We start from the raw sequence: 21,228 nt of genomic DNA, 5'->3' as shown, positions 1-21,228 counted from the left end.
AGTGTGTTATGACTACAAAACACTTCCAGGGCCGCTTGGGAGTCAGAGAGGAGGCCACTAAATGTAGTCTGCGACCCTGTCACTGTCCACACTGACAGCTGCCAGCCCACTGCACGCTGCCAGAAATAGCTTAATGACAGATACTTTCAGAAAACATCAAATTGGGGCCTGTCAGCATCAAATTAGGAACAAAAAGGAGGCTCAGTTGCCCACATGATCATTAGTCAACAACACAATGCCTGCTGTATCTTTATGCCACATACCCTCGAGACTAAAATCCTACTTATTTTGTCTCAACAGAACACTCCCTGAAGACTCAAAAGGAGCTAAATTAAATGAAACAATAATGATGTTTTGGGTAAACATGGCTATTCTTTTATTCTAAAGGTCACAGTCTAAGGGGTGTTTAATATGTCTCTAAAACGAAACAGAGTCTAAGGCTGAATGGCTTCCAGATGGTGGCGTCCCCCTCCACACAGTCTGTCTGTTTCTGCCTGACAGATGCTACGCTTGCTTCCAGGGAAGAATCTGAGCAGCCTTCCATGACTAACCAAGACAGGGGACCTGCATTAACCGTCTCCTCAGTTCCATGTACTGTATGGCTTTCCAGCTCTTTGGAGAGGAGGTCCCCCAGGGTCTGACAGTACACAGCTATTACAGTACACACATACCCATGAGTGCATTGTTAAAATACACATACACACAGGTGAATATTTTTTTCTTTCACCAGATATAAAGTGCTAATCTTGATTGCAAGAAATTATGCTTTCAGGTACAAGATAATGTGATTGACAGGTCCCAGTCACAGGTTAAAAATCTACACCTTAACACACAAACTACCAAAAGGTTTTCTATCATTTGTCCTCCAAAAATTCTGTGAATGCAATAATGTGGTACTGCTGAGTAGCGAGTTTCCCCAACAATCTCAGCTGTTTCCAAATAGACCACAATAACAAGGCATGCTCCGTATATCAGAGCCACTATGATGAGACCTATTTAATATGTCCTGGCTCAAGCAAATATTGATAGCCTGCTGGAGCATCTTCACTCCTATCGGCCAGGAAGGCAGTGTTATTATCACAATTCATGTCTAGAATCAATCCACCAAAAATCCATATTTCTAGCTATATTTCCTCTTTGGTTCCTCACCTGAGCCTACTTTGGAAGCAAATAACATACTGTAGTGTAACAAGCACTGAGCAGAGGAGGGGGCTGTTTCACAATGTGCTGCTCATCATCCCAGTGCTGCAACTCTACTCGCAGGCTGCACAGCCCCTATGGCTCCCCTGTGTGATGTTGCAGAGCTCAGCCGGCAACGCTGGCATCCTGACTGTGGGCTGTGGTCAGTCAGAGCCCAGGGAGCTGTGACAGCCTGCTGCTCTTTCAGCCGCAGCGAAAAAGGAAAAAAAAAAAAAAAAAAAAAAAAAAACCAGAAGCATAACAGTCTTCTAGGCCGAGAACAAATTAGCAAAAAAAATGGTTGCAACAACATAGGCACATTCACATATGCCCAAGGAAGATGCAATACATATAAAACAGTGTTTGTATGCACGTGGGCAAAATACAAGCTATCGCTTTCCAGGATGTGCTGCAGCCAAATGATTTGACAAACACAACTCAATAGGCCATCCAGCCATTGGATATTTATCCAGAGAGTAAGACAGAGTGAGGAAGTGAAAGACTGCACTGTTCCAGATAGCTTTCAACTACAGAGTGGGGGTTAAACGGCAGGTTTCTTGGCTCAGGTTGATCGTCATTTTTCATCTGAAGGCCATCAGTAAGGCTTAGAAAGGCATCCTTTACTTAGTTTGTCCTTTGGTCAGGGGTAGTCATATACACAAAATGTTCATGCCTGCCTTTACATTTCAGCCAATATGGGCTTAATATGACAAAGCACGAGTTTTAAGCCGTTAGATAAAAATAAGCTAAATACAATTTTGAGTAGAGGTGGTTATTTAATCCGATGCAACACTTCACGCAGAACAATTTATCAAACAAAATAAATTAAAAATTCAGTTCTCTGGCCTGCTTGAGACATTTTTACATAACTTCACAAATTTACCCAATTATCCTTTAAAACTAAAATAAAGAAATCATAATTAATTCATATAATTTTAATGCCCCCATGATCCACTGTCTGAGCTGCCCCACAAGGAAGAATTTATGGACTTAAGGATATTCATTCAGATTGTTATTTCCAAATTAGTTTTATTTTATAGTAATAGTATGAATACATCTAGAAACTCAGAAACAACCCTTAAAGTCAGCCAGGAATTGCCTTAAGTTGCCTATTCCATATTCCCCAGTTCCGTCCCAGTAGAGCTGTAAATCAGTGCACACTGATCACTTAGGGATAGGAAAAGCTCTTCCATCTAATTTCTGCCTTCTGTGGGTACTACTGCAGCAAATGTTTAGTCATACACAGTGAACTGCCCTAAGGTAAAGGAAATGCATTTTCAGTCCTGAAATTCAGTGGTTATTCCCTGTAAACTCTTTGTCTTGACATGCTACAATCACAAAGATTTTGATGATACGACTGTGGTAGCCGTTCTGTTTCATAGCCTAAAGGGTGGCTTTGAGCTCTAAGAAACAGGGATTAACTACCGAGCTCTGCTTCTTTTTAATCTTTCATGCTCAAGTTTATTTTGTGTTAGGCTTTGTTTTGACTCCTATTCCTTTGTAATGCCCTGGAATCCCCATTAGGAAGCCAGTCGTCTAGGATTCCCAAATGTAGCCCCCCTCTTTTGCCCACTTTGTAGACCCACTTGGCGGGGTGCCCGTCTTCGGTGGGATCTCTTGTTTCTCTCACACAGCAAAGCTAATAGTGAGACCCTTTCAGATGAGTCAAAATGAGCTTAGAGCTGATCAGCTAACCAAAAACTTGGACTCATTGTGCTCTGCACCAGGCAAGACTGTCTGTTAACAAAGAATTAGGACCAGAAAACCCTTGGAGCCTTTCTTCAAGTAAGTCTTGCATATCAAGGCGGGCTAGAGTAAAACTAAATCAAGGCCACATCCTTGCTTGAAGAAACAGCTATTTCCCTTTCGCTTTTGGTAAAAAGGCTTTCTGTTGTCCTTGCAGCAAGGAGAGACGAAATGGACTGTGGCTAAGATAATGTAATGACTAGGCTCATCCAACAAGGCCAGTCAATCACAGAACACCACTGTTTTCACTGAAGGCTTGTTCAACACGGAGCAGCTGTATAAATACATTAGACAGGATCCAAGCAGCTCCCAGGAAAAACAGAAACTCTGTTTCTTATAAATATATGGATTCTTGGATAAATAAATCAAGAGATAGGCCTAAACTAAATAAATCTTTGGAATGTGCCAGAAACAAAGAAAGGATTGGAACATTTGTGGATGAAAACAGACAAGCTGGTGGTGGTTCCTGCAGTGAGGCCTAAGGGGCCACACTGCTGTAGAGCATGCCGTTCCTCTGCCCATAAAGCCTTGAGCACACCAGGGTAAATAATTTTATTGTGTAAATGACATTCTAATGTAATGCCATGCTTGTAGCTCATCATATTTTACTAAATGCAACTGTTATTAGGGAAGTTTAAAGATAAGCAGGTATGCTCCTGATTTTGATAGAACTTCAAAACACTTACCATACCAACTTCAGTCATTTGGCTTCACAAGCCATTTAATTGCTACCTAGAGGTGTCTGTCGCTCTCACAATAAGTCATCAACAGAGCAGGAATTTGTCACAATCATCTTTAATGAAACTGGCACTCATCTATGTCTCATCTCTCTGTTGGTAAGTACTTCTATTGATTGGCCTCTGATGAGGCTGCAGGGCAGTAGGTTGGTGCTGAAAATGTGATTCGTGGCTATTTGGTGTGATACTGATTTGTTTACCCTGTGTGGGCAGGGCAAATCTATACATCACACGAACCAGACTGTAACATACGGTCCAGAACAGGCTAGAAGCTGTGTGAATTATTGGCTGTTGCCAGCTGTGGATTGCATGGGGATTTTCTCATCTAAAGCCCTAATCATTAAGACACATTCAGGACAATAAACCTGGTGCTTTTCCAGGGTTTTAAGGAAGAAAATACTAATAATTTAAAAAAAGGTCATAGTTTTCTAACCTAAAAATGGTATCCCAAACAATGACTGAGGAAAAACTGCACAGTTATTATATGTGCAATATGGAGAGGTGGATACAAAGGCTTGCCTTTCATTTAATCATAAGCCAAAGTAGTCTACATGAAAAGCCTTCATTTGACAAACATGAAACATTACCATTTTGTTGTGTTCTCTGTTGCTTTTGTTTAAATAAAGAAGATTAAGGCTTTTCAGAACTGTATCTAAAATGAAAGATGCTAAATCCTTTTGTTCTTGTACCTTTTCCAAATTTCCAAAAATTTTCAAACACAGCTTTTCTCACTGAAGGCTTACTCACTGTCAAACAGAAACACAGAGGCATATAATTTCTTTCTTTCAAGCTGCACAGAACACAGGCACATTTCTCCTCAGATGAGTGTGAACGTGGTAGCGTACAGTACTCACCACAGTGCTCAAGCCATGCTCCTTCATCAGCCTGAGGGAGTTCTGGTAGCAGGAGGTGAGGTCATTGGTCTCGGTAGGGCCCACATGACCTCTGGCCACCGGACCCACGGTGTGGATCACATCTGTCAGAGGGGGACAACACACAAAGCTTATTTCTAGCAAGGTTACATGGTTGGCAGTTTTTCTAGCGGTGCCATGTAGTGCAAGGATAAGTACAAAACCTTTTAGCTGTCTGCCATGCAGCTGAGCAGTTTTTAGAATCTGCAAAATCACCATCAAATACAAAATACGATAAAGTTTGTCTTTACAATGAGACAATGGGGACAGCGTGAACAACCCACTGACTGAAATGAATGCATTTATTCAGTAAATGAAATGGCAGCTTAGATAGAAAATCAATTACAAGATTCTTTTATGCCATCTACTCAAATATTCATATCTCTCCCTGTACTCTCCTTCCCTTCGCATAGTAATGTCTTTACCTGTCAATCACCGGTCTCCTTGTCTGGCCTGGCCAGACTAGGGAATGCAGCTTCTTAATAGAATCATAGGAGTGATGACAAGAAAATAAGAGAATCTAAGCAGTGACTTGACAGAAACATAATCTTCCGCATTCTGCCTGCCTACCCTTGGCCTTCTCATTGTTGGACAGGACAGGTCAACATCAATATACAAGAGGTAACTCTGCATCACCCACAGAGCATTCCAGAGAGGTGCACCACAGGTGTTGTATTTATGCAGACAAACTGCAAGGACTTTTGTTACAAAGTAAAAAGTAATTAAATCATAAACATGACTTCTCTGTGTGTATAAAAAAATTGATACGCCTGATAATACCTCAAAAGGGTTATCAAGTTTTTAATCTACAAAACCACGATTGATTGAATGTTTTACTGTTTATTCAAAAGCAGACTGTTTCAATGTGCTATTCCATTCAGCAGTATTGGCTGGTAAATTTCAATTCATGGCCCATTAAATATGGATCAACTATGACTCATACATTTGCAATTTAACGCATCAAGTCCCCATTTCTGTGCGCTAAAATATTAAACCCTGTTAAAGTATGAATACTAAAAATTTAGACCCGGTTCAGGTGAGGACATGCAAACAAAACACAGCAGCAAAATGTGTGCAGTCACCTCATATGTTTTCTTACACCTAACCTCACCATTTACTTATAATCTAAAACATTTAGCCTCGCTTTCTCACTGAATAAATGTAAGCTATGTTACTACTCTACTTGACCATAAATCATTTATAGATTAAATTTAGTTCTCAGTTGTATGTCTGGTTGCTTAATAGGTCAGGATGATAAAATGCATGAGAAACCACTATAATCAAGTGGCTCTCACTGGTGTTGCTTAAGAGCTGAGATTTTGTGTTTGGGAGAGGTAAGAAACAAGGGGTTTGGATGATCTCTAGCTAAGCTGAGGTTGGGCTGTAATGAGAATGGAGCTTTCTGAAGTATTGTCTTTTTCCAGAATAGCAGGTCGAAAATTGCATTGCACAATGTGGTTATAATGGGACACGTGGTAACTTGTTTTTCGTGCATAATTCATGAAATTCTTTACTACAAGAAAGGCAACATGCCAATTAAAGTGTGGGCAAGCGCCAAAAACCAGACTACTGGTGAATTCATGAAAATTTAAATAGTTCTTATCTCACCAGTACCTATGTCTCCACTCGTATCCTCAACACTTCCACACATTAAATAAATATTTATACAGCTGTGTTTCTGTAAGGTGAAAGATACATTTCACTTTGTAAGTAAATATTACAGGAAGGACAGTTAGTTGCTGTAGCACTCTAAAACGCTCTGGCAGCTGCTTCAGTATCTCTGGAAACACAAATGACCTCTCTGCCCTTGGTCTTGGAGGAACTGAGATTATTTGTTATCATTAAAGGAAACGGCAGTCATTCTCTAAATACAACAAAATCCAATGATTACTTGCAATGGGGCATTATCGGGCATTAAACTGCTGTAAAATTATAGCAACTTTATTGAATCACAATTTTCTGAAGACATGTGAGCATTACTTAAAAAATCTTCTGCGTGTTTACACTGAAATAAAAATAATAATTATGATTAGTTAAGTTATATGATAAATACAGGCAGGTCAGTGTAGTGCATTAGCTATGGGCAATTTAACTGTGAAGATATGTGCCCAAAGGTTAGGACTCCCTCCAAGCACATAAAAATACTTCATTTGAAGACTCAGGAAATGGTTATTTATGACTGCAGTGTTTTTCAATACATAAATTACATAAAGATGCTCTTTGCAATAAGAATTTGAAAAGCTCTGGCACATAATCCATCCAACGTGGGTCTTTATCATCATTGTCTCCTGGTAGGACCCTCAGCTTTTATCATTATTTGCATCCATTAGCTGACAGACACATTTCAGTGTATCAGTGTTTCTGCCTTGCTCAGAAGCACATACTGACACATGTATACCATTATCTCCAGGCAACCTTCGTACAAGAGGAACATAAATCTCTATCTTAGCGGGGTTGAAAAGATTACTAGCGGCCCTCTTGCACTTGGGCATGATTGCGGGGGTTTGATAACAGATGCAGAAAACATCAAGAGAAATGTCCTGATGAAATACATTAAAGGGATGCTCTTGTTTGTTTCGCTGAAGGGAAATTAATCAGTCAATATCATAAAATTTCAAATCTTCACACAAAAAGCAAAAAGTCTGCAGCCCTGACCTGAAAAGACGAATTCACCATAGAAAAATAAGGAAATAAGCCAATGGCAAGGAAATAAAAAGCCAATCACTTCTAAATTTACCTGTAAAGAAACAGGATGGAACTACAGAGGCTAAATTACAGCCGAGCACAGTTTGCTCTGAGCATACAAAATAAGTCATTAAGGAATTTAACAGAACTCTTCTTATCAAAATCCCCACTGCACACACCTCCTTCAAGACCCATCGCCTTGCCAATTCCACAAGAAGTTAATGAGCTTCCATTCCAAGCTATGTTTTGTAGCAGTTTTTCCTCACAATATCTCGACTGGAATTGTTCATTGTGGTCTCTTGCTTGGGGCTATAAGGTCAGTAACACAATTGAACCAGCAAAGACTGATGATTGCCATTCAAACCGTGCTTTCTGTCCGCATGAGCTCCTAGGCTCTGCAAAAAAAAAAAAAAAAAAAAAAAAAGAAAAGAACAAATAATCTCACAGCTTTATTCTTTCTATAAGAGTAAAATTATGATTCGGTTAACCCTCAAATTAATTAGGACCAAATCAAATACCTTAATAAGACTGATATTGTCTTTTGTCCTGTTATTATACTCTATAAGGCTACACGCTGCATTGTATTCTACTTCCTACAACACAAACCAGTGAAACATGAACAATTTATTTTCCTCAGCATATGTTTGGATGTTTATCTTCTCTGTTACTAGGACCACTCAGCATGGGCAGGTGTCCTACTAGCAACAAACTACTCTAACAGGGATGCAGTGGAGTGTTTAAAATGGTTGACAATCTGGTCAGTCGTTTTTATCCTAAATGGAGGAAATGCGCCACAGTGCATGCATTATACCGGCCTGCTCGAGACTTCTAATGTGCCATGATTAGCACACTTTTCTCCTATCAATTCTGCTAGTCAATAAAAAAGCACTGAAATGGAGAAACACGTAACAAACTGCAGAATGAACAGGAAATTGTTGTTTTTATCTTTTTTGTTCAGGACTACTGTGCCAACAGATTATTTGGTCACATTTACTCAAATCCTATTCAAGCAAAAACCCAGCTTCATGCATATGCATCGAGGTCACTTATAGAGACCAGTGTTGGTGTTTCTACAGTTAAGAAATCACAGCAGAAATGCATTATTGGATACCATTATACAGAAGAGAATTTCAAATGCACATAATGTAGCCTTTGTCTGAATGCCCTCAGCACCAGTGTGTGTGACTTATCCTTTCCTTTAGTTTGTTGGGCAGAGTGTCATGTTTATTGGGGCAGGTACAAAGGCAATGTCAAATGTTTACCCATCAGGAACAGAGGGAAATAATAACAACTGAAGTGCAAGTACAAGACTAATTCTCTCACATTAGACTAAATTTAATCTTTATTTAACCAGAAAAACATTTATTCTGAACATAATAGTGTTGTTTTCCAAACCAATACAGTAAACTGCTCTGCCACTGTTATACATGAGAAACCAGCACTAACTGACAATAGTGACGGTAAGTTGTTAACATAACTGCACAATTTTAACACATCACTCATTACATTCGGTTCAGTCACCCAGCTTACATGTGTGTGTGAGTGTTACAGGATCAATAGTTGATCCAGTTCTAAGGCTTTAACCTTTGTAATGGGGCTTCCTAGAGCAAAATCTGCATTAATAAACTGTACCTCAAGGAGTAACTGTTGGTTTAAAACTGCACCTAAACTTAATTTTGTTTGTGCTCGAGATGCAGAGTGGACACCAAATTCCTGTCCAGACATTACAGAACACTATACCAAACTATACTACTATAGGGAACCCTTAAAAGAAAAATGTGATGTGGGATGTGTGGGATATATTTTCTTAATGTAGACCTATTCAGACGTCAAACATATCTTGACATATTCCTCTAAATTGCATGGGCCTTACTGTGCACTGTGCAACTGCATTATGTAAGGTAATATAAATATCAAATGGGGACTCAATTTCAGACCATTCTTAAAAGCGAAAAAATGAAAAATAAAACAAATCCCAACCGACATAATTCCTCATGGCAAGTGATTTTCAGTAAGCCTGGTCTTCTCGGGATGGGCTGGACACGAAATGACCCCTTAACACACCAACTGTGGAGCACGTGTGTGAACATCTTAAGATAAGCCTACTAAAATATTCCTCTGCTGAATAACTACCAAGGGGACATGCTCACTTCAAAGACGCCACTTTCTTAGCAACTAAAAAATCTTTTGAAATATCTAGACTTCATTTAGAAGAGAAATGCTGTGCTATATCAGAGGGACCAGCACTTCACAGCCTAATCAATCTTTCATTTTTACTTGCCTGTACTGACTTTGAGGCTGCTTTACCATTCCACATAATAACAATTCAGAAGGTTGAAAATACTTGAACACGGTAACTGTACCGCTCCTGAGCAGTCCCATTCTTGCGAAAAACTGTTACAACTGTTAGTACCAAAGATATGTGGATATGGGAGCCTCATTTAGATCTATTATAATTCAACAGAGCCAGCAGACAATAATCAAACCACTTTCATGCTGCCCATGGCAATTATCTCCCATGCTTAAGAATCAACATAGCACATAATGACTTACAGTCCATAAAGAAATTCGGCCAAAATTGAATCTAAATGCTGTCATTCTTTTTATGGGTTAAACTAGATTTTGTATGGAGAGTGGACTGTAGGCTTATACGTTTGTGAGGGTCTTGCTGGTAGAATTAAATGTCCCTATAAAGTTCTATGACTGATGCTGAAGATCAGTGACTGCATTTTAGGTACTGCACTGTTGATTTCACTGTTGTGACTGGGCTGTTTTCAGATTGTTTTAAAGTCAAGAGGTAGTTCAGGGACGAACTCTCATTATTAAGGGTGGATCAGCACAATGAAAATGCTGAAGTAATTTAAATGCATTGTTATACATAGTTTCCTAATAAAAAAAAAAGTTATTTGCATAATTATATCAGTAAAAGCACCATCACAAAGAGCGCTGGGTCTATTAGGAAAATTGTCCCTGAAGAAACTGATTGCAGCTGACTATAGCATGAAACCACGTGATTTCTTACATCTATGAGAAGATGCTTGGTGTTGTGCAACAACTGCTTGTCTGGTGTTGTAAGACTTGATTCAAAAAGACTTTAGTGTAATGCATCAGAGCAAATTGAAGAAAGAAGATCAATAAAGTAACACAGCACTCACTGAAATCTCTTGTCTGTGTGCCATGTATATTGAATGTCTTTTGTTGTCCCCCCCCAAAAAAAAATCATAAACAAAACAACAGGAGACCAGAAGAGGGAGTATCATTTAAAGGGTAATTCAACAATGAAGCACACATAAATCTATTGCTATATTTCTCTCTATGGGTTGAAGCTTTTCAAGAATGTTTCACACCCAAAAATGTTTTAATTAAACATTTGATAGACAACGTGGGCAGCAGTAGTTTTCTGTCAGCTTACCTAAAAAAATCACAAACTAAGAGTACATTTATTTTAACTGTAAACTAAATGAAGCATAAAGACAGTTTAAGGCACATCATTATTATTGTTGCTATTATTCTCATTTGCAGTAGTAGTAGTAGTAGCGGCAGTAGTAATAGCAGTAGTAAGACTAATATGGTATTAAGCAACTTTCATTAATGCCATATACTACAGTAAATTCAGTCCTCCATAATTTCATGTTTTAGTTAAACATTGTTTAGCATTGCCAACCAGTCAAAATAAAGCATCAATCCTTTAACTTTTGTAGGCATGCCAGTTTGAATTAATGACTGCTTCCACACATCTTAACATGACAGCAAATAAGTGCCAGTCATTGTGAACCGAGAGGACAAGTCTATCTTTTGTCAATCATGAAGCTGTGTCTTCAAAGCGTTCAATGGCCCATGAAAAAATAAAAAATAAAATGAAAGATGGCATCTCTCTTGAAAAGGATCGCAAGCATTTCCCCTTCCTTCATGTCTACATGTAACTCACTGTCAGTGTGTCAGAGTGGTACACGGCATGTTACAGTTTGGCAGGTGAGGATCCACCTATGTAAACACAAGGGCTCCAACAACTGTGGTGTAGATTTACAGTACAGAGCAATCCTGCACCCAGTTTAGATTTCTCTTCACCTACTGTGCAACTCTAAATACGAGACGAGTCTACAGTCAGAGAGAAAAAGGGGGTATGTGGTTGGGCAGGGTTAATGAGTAGTAACATTTTCTTTAGTAAATTAACTTAGCTTTTGACACAAGTGAGTCAGGTCAATCAATCAGTGTATTGTCACTCATTGTCATTGTTTATTTAATAAGCTGTTCAATTCAACTTTGATTGTATTTTTCAATCCCGATTATTTAATGATTGCTAATATTCTAGAGAAAGAGACCAACAGAGAATTTAACCAGCTATGAATGACAAGTGAGCATGCCAGGAGACAACAATTATGATGATGGGATTGTTTCATTTCAAATATTAAAAAGATATTTGGTTCACATGTGACCCTGCAAGGGTAAGTGGTTATAGATAATGGATGGGTAGATAAGTGAAAATCAAGCATTTTTCAAGGAGTATATTCAAATTAAAGAATATTGCTAACCTTGAAAACGTTAAAGTTAAGCATTTCCCAAACTGCCAAGACTTTGTACCAAAGCTCTAATATATTTGCGACTATGTATTTTGGTAGCGTTGTTTCCTCCTTTTGGATAAAAATAAGGAGACCCTGGTTTCAAGTCCATTTGCTCCTTCTGAAGACCTACATTTTTAAAAACAGGTTACAAATTTAAAGTTTCATTTTTAATTTCCTAAAATTAGTTACTAGTTTTTTCTTTAGCATACATTTCTAAAAGAGGAGTTAACAATGCATTGTAGCTTTTTAGTGAGTAGGCACTGAAACAACGTATGTAGAATTGAATCAAACATCATCAAAGTGTCCTTGTTGATAGTTAAAAAAGGAACATGTAACCTAGTGCACCGTGAGGATCATTAATTTGTCTTATTGGTTTCTTCAACAATGGAGCTCTGTGGCACAAAGGAATAAAAAACATCAGGATTTGGCTTCACAGGGAATAAGTGTTAATAGGATAAATTAATTGCTGTTTTTTTGTCTTTTCATGGGATTTGTGGATAATAAGAAAATTGTAAATTATCACCAGCCTAATACTTTTACTGCAAAATATTGTAAAAGGATTTCACTGGGTAGGAAAATGCTAGAACTTAACAAATGGCAGCTCCTGTTACCATTAACTGGGCTTGTGATGACCAAACTATAGATTATGTTTGCATAATTTCGAAGTAGTGTCCTAAGGGTGGTTATAGACTTTGCACTTTATTTAACAACAGGATACTTGCAAAAAACATTTCCTTGGTGACCTACCAGAAAGTGCAACATCCAGTAAGTAGTAAAACTAGAAGTAACATAGTTTTATGTCTTTTAAATGTGTTGTTTGACACACCAATATATGATTGGGCTGCTGGAATATGAGCAGTTATACGTCTCAGGTAAAACCTACTACCCTTCCGAGTCCACACCAATAGAAAATGCCAAATAAATTATGATAGACTCTGTCTTATGATGCTTAAAGATTACTTATCTCCTTTATGTTTTTTAGATTACACTGTTGATGGAACTATTCAGGCTTCAGCAGGAAAACCAGATCAGTCCTCAGGTGACAGATGAAGACATGATCGTCTTCCTTTTGGAGCAGAGCAAAATCTTGCTGATAAAACTGAGTTGCTAAGACGCATACAGACATACAAACACCTTGAACCCGGCTCATGTCACACTAATAATACTCTAATAAAGTAGAGAGTAACAGTAAAGATAACACTTCTGTTGTCTCTTCTGACACTGGTAAGACTACAATCTTGAAAAGACTAGTTTGCACTTTGTTACATTATTATCTAATTTCATGTTTCCGGTATGAGCAGTGAATGTCTGCAATAAAATGAGGGATGCTGAGTTTGAAGCCAAGATGCCCCTTCACTCAACCTCCTAAATTTCAGTCACATTGAGTCACATTAATCAACAGTTAAATTACAATTGGTTGAATATGTTTATGATAAGGGTTTTGACAATTATTTTAATTACATCCTAAAGTTCTCAGTTTGGCCCAAGACTACGCCAAGATCCTGAAAGAGAAGCACCAGGATATAACCAAACTAGTCTGTCCAGAAGGAGTAACAAAGGTTCTTCCCAGAGTCCTACAGGGCTTCTGGGTGCTTCCTCAACTCCCCTCTTAAATATGCCTTCCGAGCTACTCAGCAAAATGTCTGTTGGGGTTAAAGGCTTAGATCAAGTCTCCAGTGCTCCAGACATGGTCCTGTCTATCTTAACAAAGTTTAGACAGTCATACCCACATGATGTCCTAGTAAACAGGATCAAGAGTTTTGCACCAGTGCTATCCAGTAATATTGTTGATGTTGCAGTTGGACAGATTTGAGACAGTTTCAGCCTCAGAGCCCAAAAGTCCTGGCTCATCTGAAACCAGCTGTTGAGCCTCCTGCCACCATTCTAGTGGAGGAGGCTTTCAACCTGGCTGAGGAACAACCACCACCCAGTGCAGAGACAAGCTCTACTGCAGTTCCAGCTCCTTCAACAGCCCTAGGGTTCTGGCCAAGGAGCCCAGCCTTGAGGAGTACTCAGAACTTACCAGAGAATTAGATTCTGCTGCGGTTACCCCTCCCTTCGACACCCCCTATTGAACGTCCAACCATTAACATTCAGGTCAGGGAGGATGGCAATAGGAACCCTAGCCTTGAGGAGAACCCAGAACCCACCACAGAACTAGATTCTGCTGCTCCACTGGCACTCCCTGCTAAACCTCGATCTATTACAGTTCAGGCCAGGGAGGATGAGAATGAAAAGCCCAGTGCCAAGATGGACACAAAACCCACCACAGAAATAAGCTCTGCTGCAGTTCCAGCATTTCCAGCTCTACTGACCCCTCCACCTGTGGTTTTTACTGCAGTGCAGTGTGTCTTGACCAAGAACCTGGCTCTACCAGAATAGCCAACCTTCAGTCCAGTGACTCACATGGCTGGGTTGTCACCTCCTCTTACTCTTGCAACATGCCCTGAACTTCTTTGCATTACTGATGTCCAGGGCACAAAGCATAATAATGAAAGGTTCAGGTTGGAGGAACCAGCCTCTGCTGTGGCTCCAGCTCCTTCGGCTCCTCTAACCCCTCCTCTTGAACCTGTTGTCATTGTCATCATTACAGTGCACTTTGAAGATGTGCCAAGGAGCAAAGAGCTATGGACTTCTTCTGCTGGCTCTTTCAACCACTGTGCTGTTGCTTTGGAAATGTTGACACTAAGACTGACTGACTTTCTAGATGTACTAAATAAATACATTCAAATGTAAAATTATAATAATTCTGGTCATGTGTCAGATTGTTTAAATGCTTAGCCAGTATGAATACGGCATTAGGGATATTTTTGTATTCACAATTCAATGCTCAGGTGCAAATGTAATATTCTACATTATAGTAAGGTTATTTATTGTTAAGTGATTCTCTTTTTATTCACCATCTACTTGCAAATCCACAAATACTGGCACAGAAAATAATTTTAACTGCAAAACTAGTATTATTACTAGTATTATCCGCAATTAAGTATCATAGTTTAAAGTACTCATTACGCAGAATAGCCTCTTTCAAATTTTCCTTTAAGTTATGCCTCATTTTACAGGTCCGTAATGTTTTTAATATATATTGAATTGTTGGCTTGACTGTCAACAAACCAAATCCAGCTGATCTGATTTGACAAGAAGACTCTCTAGGTTACAGTAATTGGGATTAATTAAATTAAGGTGTACCAATTGAACATTGTGGCTTATTCTTCAAATAATTAGTGGAAATATTAGAAATTATTAGGAAATTATTTTGAAGTTATAGTCCTGTAAAACAATATTACACAACATTATTATAATACAGAATTTTTGATTAGTAGAAGTACAAATGAAAAGACTAAAACATGAGTGCTTCAAATATGTATCTAAGTAAAGTAGTGTCAAATGTCAGTAAACAAAAACAAACAAGAAAGCAGAGATTAAGTTGGGAAGTTGGGATAATCAAATAAAATTAAAAAGACTAAATATGGGAAAGATTTTAATTTAATTTTGATATTTTAATATGCTGACTGGAATCACTGCCATCTGCGCGCATCAGATGTAAAGAGGATATTGTGGTCTGATTGGTCTTGTGGGCTCTCGGATGGTTTGATAACAAAATGATACCTTAGTATGAGAAATGTTGTTCTACAAAATAAATTACAGCATAAAATTGGCTCAGGAAATCAGGAACTGTCTGATCAGTGAAGTACGCTCAATTATGAATCGGAGCAGACATTTGATTTTGGTTGATGTCAAAAATATTTTACAGCTAGCTCTAACAGCCTCATTGCATTGGTTTTAAATTGAAAAAGTTGACTAATTTTGTTTTTTGTTCCTTTGAGAAAATGTTGTACCTCCACTTGACCCAACAGACAGTGAGAAACAGTTAATACCGTCTCTGTCTCTTCAGCATCACTGCCTAAACTGTTTTGAGGGTGACAGAGTTGAAGTCTTGACACTTAAGGCAGATTAACATGGCTCCCTAATGGCCAATTGATGGCTTAGTGGTAACAGATTTTAACATTCATCAGGTGACTGTATTTGTATTTCTCATCTCAACATATCTCAGTGAACCTAGTGTTCCTTTTACGGACTGTGCAAGACAAAAACAAAAACAAAAACAGTATGATTGTGCCAATTCAGAAAAAGTACACTTTACTTCCCAATGAAACTCTATGTACTGTATACAGTAGATGCCAGCCACTGCAACTCAAATTTTAATTCCATAATACCCACAAGAGTCACCACATTTCCAGTAATTAAGTGTATTTTGGCGTGATTGCTAGCCCGGACCCTCTCAGCATGCACACAGCTGTTCCCATGTTGGTCGCTGAGGATTACTAAATGAAGTGTGTACACCCACTCGGACATGGAAATGGCGTTGTCATGGTGACAGAGAGTGCAGAGTGATCCCCTAACGCTCACTGAAGCTCCGGTCTGAAAGAGGGGGCTTTTTGCAGACCTGGAATCATCTTCCGCATGCCGAGCAGATACAGTTGTTAGTGCATTAATATTCCCTTCTTTAAAAATGGATTAAGGGCGTCTTAGTGATTATTCATACACTTGGCTTTCAAAGAGCTTTTCCATTGTGAGTGTCATTGAGATTCTGTCACACTTAAACAGACTAAGGGGTAAAGAGCAAGAAACAAACAGAAGGATGATGACAGAGCATCAGGCACACGCGCAAAATCACAGGAATGTTTTTGCTCATTGTGAACAGTAATTATTTAATGAGTTCATACAGAACAAGAATAACCAAAATTTCACTCATATGTATTATGCATGGATCTTGCTGTACATTTCACATAAATTAATAATTTGTGACGTACAGGATGCTGAGTACAATTTTTTCCGCTGACAGTAGGTGACCCCTTTGAGTGACGTATCACATTTTCATGAAGAGACTGATCGGTGCTTCTCCATACTGTTAATCATTACGCCGCCCAGTAAGTTACAATGACATTTTTCAATGTTCCAGAGCCACATTGGAAACATGCATATACAGCACACACACACACTCACATCTGCATGAAATACGGGACAATACAGTGCTTCTTTCAAATGTCAAGAAGCTCTTTTAGTGAAAGAAAAGACCACTTAATTGGAAAGCCATCTCTCAGCCTGCTGGCACACATTTTTACTGCTTTACTGTACTGAACAGAAGGTGAGGGGTGTGTGAGTGAGTATGCATTTGCCCCAAACTGAAGGACAAGAACATTGGGGGTGTGATGATTGTTTTGCTCTACACATGCAGTAAGAATGGCCCTGGTAGTGTCTACAGGGACGACAGGCCCAGAGTAAAGACAGAGGGAGAAAGTCAATGAGCAGCTCTGCCAGCTGTTTCCACTGCTCTGGGCTTTCTATAACATTCCTCTAAGCTTGAATGAGCTGCCAGGTGACACTGCTCTCAACAGCGCTCGCTAGTTCTGCTGCTTGCTCTTTTACCAGTTTTTCAAAGCACCTTCTGAATGTTTTGAATAAAATGGGAATATGAGAGTAGTTTTGTTATGCATGAGGCGACACTGAGGGTGTGCAAAACGACTTGTGCACCCACAATTTGTAGACTTAAAGACTACGCCAAGACAATACAATTTGACATGTACAGTAGCAGTCTATACATGTGTCAAGTGAATATATATTATACTGTATGAGTCGATAAGGTTAGAAATATGAGTGTGAAAGAACGTAGATGCATGCTGTGTTTTAATTTAGGAAAATCCACACAAAACACCTATGACCTATATATGTAAGATTATAAGAGAATGAAAGGATATTTTTTTTACTGACAAACAAACATAGCTTCTTTTCAGCAAATTTTTACTTGCAGTGAGCAAAGGGAAATGTAGTCCATTTTTAGCTTTCAACGACAACTATAGCGTCTCACTTACTCTGCATCCACAGGTCTCAATTTGTTTGTAGTGTCTCTGCAGGCACGACATGGCTATGTGGTGATGCAGCTCAGAACCAGCATGCACTGACACTGTGTGTGTAAGAGGAAGCAGCCCTGCTGGGTAACATCAACCACATTCATGTTGTGAGGAAAATACAATTTTGATTTTCCTGTACGACATGGACCCCCCCCCCTCAGGAACACCTTTGAGATGTGCTGTTGATGATTCTGATGGGACTGGCAAAACTACAGGCAGGTCGCCTGAATTTGAATTCAACAGGCAGATGTAATCTACACAATCATACAGTCGGGATCTACAATATTTATTGTTCAGTTGCCTTTTTTCCTGCAGCAAGGAAGAGCTTAAACAAGGAACCTGCTTTTAAAGCGCTGTTTGTTTTGCATTAAATATACAAAACAAGCCCAATACAGTTTCAATATATCCTTTCATCTCTGCCACCGAGCATTAGACTGTGATGTTGTTACCTGACTTCAACTACATCTCATCATTTCTCTGATTAGGGCACCAAACAGCCGGGGCAGTACATCATAATTCTACGGGGGTTTGTGCAAGCAGGTCCTTGAGCTGGTGAGTTGAGCTTCATGAATCTTTCAAATGTCAGTGAGGTTTATACACACATACACACAGTTGTATGCACACATACACACAGTTGTTGAGGCACAGCTGCAGGTATTCTGAAAGTGATGTGGCCTTCACAGATGCTATTACCCGTCATTTCAATTAAGACATATGCGCCCAACGTGGATTTGATGGAGGAAGACACTGCGGGTGGAAAGATTAAGCACGCTCTCATTCCAGCAACATGTGGCACACGCTCTCTAAATTATCTTAATGACATTAATTACAAAGCCACATTCAAGGCAGTGTTTGGTTAAGTAAGGGTTGGGAAATGGGAGTAAATATTGTTCGGCACTACTGTATTTCACACAGCAGACATGGGACCAACAATCAAGCTGTGAGTTTGGATAATTTGAGTTTCTCCGCAAATATTATGCAGTCACAGTTACTGTGGATATGGATCAATGTACAGTACAATACAGTATGTATAATTATAGAAAAAGGCACAAAACCTGTGTGATATTGTGAATCTGTCAATAATTATAATTTTAATAGCTTATTATTGTATGCACAATACCAAGGTATGTTTATACATGGCACTACATGCCCTACACATTATTGTACGCCCAGTTTAAAATGCAACACAATTTTATACAATATATAGGGGTCCCCTCCCTGTCGTTATATCAGTTAAGGGGTACCTGAAATAAAAAACCCTGATCTAGACAATAACAACTCAAAATGACAAATTAGTTTGTTCAACTAATACAATTATTCAAAAATAAACTGGAGCTGAAAATTATCAAATGATGCACTAGATTTAGTCTTTATTGTGCTTTCAACTTCAACTTCAACTGTCTGCCTCTTTGGTGCCATTTGCTTCTAAAGGACTTGCTTTATATTATAGCCTGAAGCAAAATAAATATTTTTGTTAATCAGATAATAACTTTTGGCCTTCTGCTCTTTCAAATGAACGATGAACTCTACAATCTTGGCAAGTGTGGCCCTGAAGCACTGAGAAGGAGGACTTTTTTTTCCTTCTCTTATTTTTGGAGTTCAAAGTAATATGATAATGCCACAAGGCCTTTGAAAATCTTGTTACTACATATCAAAAAAAATTGTCAGACAGTTGCTAACATGCTGACATTCACAAGGCTGCAATAAGAAAAAACTGCAGGGGGCTGCATCATCTCATGCTGAAAGAGCTGCTCTCTCCCTGGGGCTTGACTGAGGCCTGTATTCATGTGAATGTAAAATGGTTGTTTAATCTGGCCATGTTCTGGAAAGTACTTGTGCATCCTCTCAGTATAAATAACAATGCTTTTTATACTTCATACAAGTTTTGCGTAAATAACCAGAGTGTAAAGGAGCAAATCACACACATTTGCTTTCTTTTAAAAGATGTCTTATTAATTTATTGATTTGTTTAGTCATAGCTTTTGGAACCGTAAAAACATGTCCTTTCTACAATAAAATAACTTAAGTAGTGTGTATTAAAATAGAAGTAGTGGGCAGTGACCTTCAAGAGCTACTTTTGAGTCAAAACAAGACGGGTCAGCCCTTTTCCTGTTTCCTGCAGTCTATTCTGGCAGGAACGGGTAGCGTTGAGGTTCCTGTCAGCCCAAAGCTCTACCAAACAGACAGCCCACTTATCAACTCCTTTCACATCCAGGGTGCCACTCATTACTCATATTCATAGCCTGTGCAGTTTAATTACAAGACTAATCACAACAAACTATCTTCTTCACTACTGAACCAGCTGCCTGGGTAATGTGGGCCTGAGGGACTTAATGCAGCTAATCAGTTCGATGTTTGCTGTTTTCTCCAAGATTACCACTCCAGCTACATAGTATTATCTAATTTTGACCAACAATTTCATGACACATTAAGAGAAGCAAAACCATTCATGCATTTTTTAGAGAGAAAATCTGAATGTATTGTCAATTTCACTAGTTTAACAATAAACGCTAATTTTCACAGCACTGGTGCATTTATCAGTAAGTAGATGAAAAGGAAACTTATGCAAACAGAGGTATGACAACATTGCAAACTTCACACTGGGAGTCACGACTGGGCTCTTCTTGTCTGAAAGTGACACAGAGACCCGTCGAACCACCACTGCCAGCCCACCACAATAGCAGCATTCAGAAAAATCTTATATCTTTTTCTGCATCAGCTGTGGGCACTTTGCTAGTTCAGAGTATGACCTCCCTGAAATGACAGAAGAATGACTATGGCGGTCCTATTTTTCCTAGAGACTTCAGACGGTAGAACTGGGGTATGGCCCCATTACAGCTCCATCTGTGAGGGCCACCAGAGCAGGCTCTTATCTGTGTCTTTTTCAGGTACCTCCACTGAAAAAGCTGTGACAAGGACCCATCCAGCCAGTGCAGTCTCACAGGACCTGAGTCCTGTAAGATACACTCCTCCATGCACTCACACACATACAAAGATGGATTATCTACAACAGAGTCAAAACTTGCCCATCAGCGTGAGGCAGCACTGACAAGTTCTGTGAGAGGGCTCCATCGAAATAAATAGAGGTCATTCTCACACTCCTCTCTTCTCTCAACCCTCCTCACCCCTCGCTCCAAACACCCACAGAGACAGTTTCAGGGCCCCATGTGGATGAGGAAGAAATGTGACCAAACTCCTCCAGGGAGGAAGACTCGACAAAAAGAAGGCACCTACCTAGCAGTGGTACACCTGCCACATAATACTTCAAAGGACAGAGAACACACATACACAGTGTTCTGAATGTGTGCTTGTGCAACGCGACCGAAAGCTAAGAAACATGCTCCTATGGGAATACATTACTCAAAGTCTAACATATGGCTACATGGCGCAGCATAGATCAAACATGTTGGAATACAGCTGAAGTTACCACACAGTGAGTACTGTACACGTGCAATGGATTCTGATGCTTTGGATTGATGGTATAGTAAAATCTCAT

At 39.2% G+C, this 21,228-nt stretch overlaps 1 protein-coding gene and 1 long non-coding RNA gene across 6 annotated transcripts in view; one reads left to right on the top strand and one right to left on the bottom strand.

Annotated features, from left to right (window-relative positions):
* The window catches only part of macrod2 (mono-ADP ribosylhydrolase 2), a 397,243-nt gene that overhangs the window by 122,364 nt on the left and 253,651 nt on the right, over nt 1–21,228 (bottom strand). For all 5 annotated transcript variants that reach the window (XM_051427541.1, XM_051427549.1, XM_051427511.1 and 2 more), the window contains exon 6: nt 4,517–4,638. In XM_051427541.1, coding sequence (XP_051283501.1) covers nt 4,517–4,638 — 122 coding nt within the window. The remainder of the gene's footprint in view (nt 1–4,516; nt 4,639–21,228) is intronic.
* LOC127378621 (uncharacterized) overlaps nt 1–21,228 on the top strand; it is a 281,992-nt gene that overhangs the window by 86,646 nt on the left and 174,118 nt on the right. The window lies entirely within an intron of this gene.

Source organism: Dicentrarchus labrax, unplaced genomic scaffold (assembly GCF_905237075.1).
Source record: "Dicentrarchus labrax unplaced genomic scaffold, dlabrax2021, whole genome shotgun sequence".
In the NCBI taxonomy this organism is placed as follows: domain Eukaryota; kingdom Metazoa; phylum Chordata; class Actinopteri; family Moronidae; genus Dicentrarchus; species Dicentrarchus labrax.
Note: the sequence above shows the minus strand (reverse complement) of the source record. Positions and strands in the feature narration are given on the sequence as shown.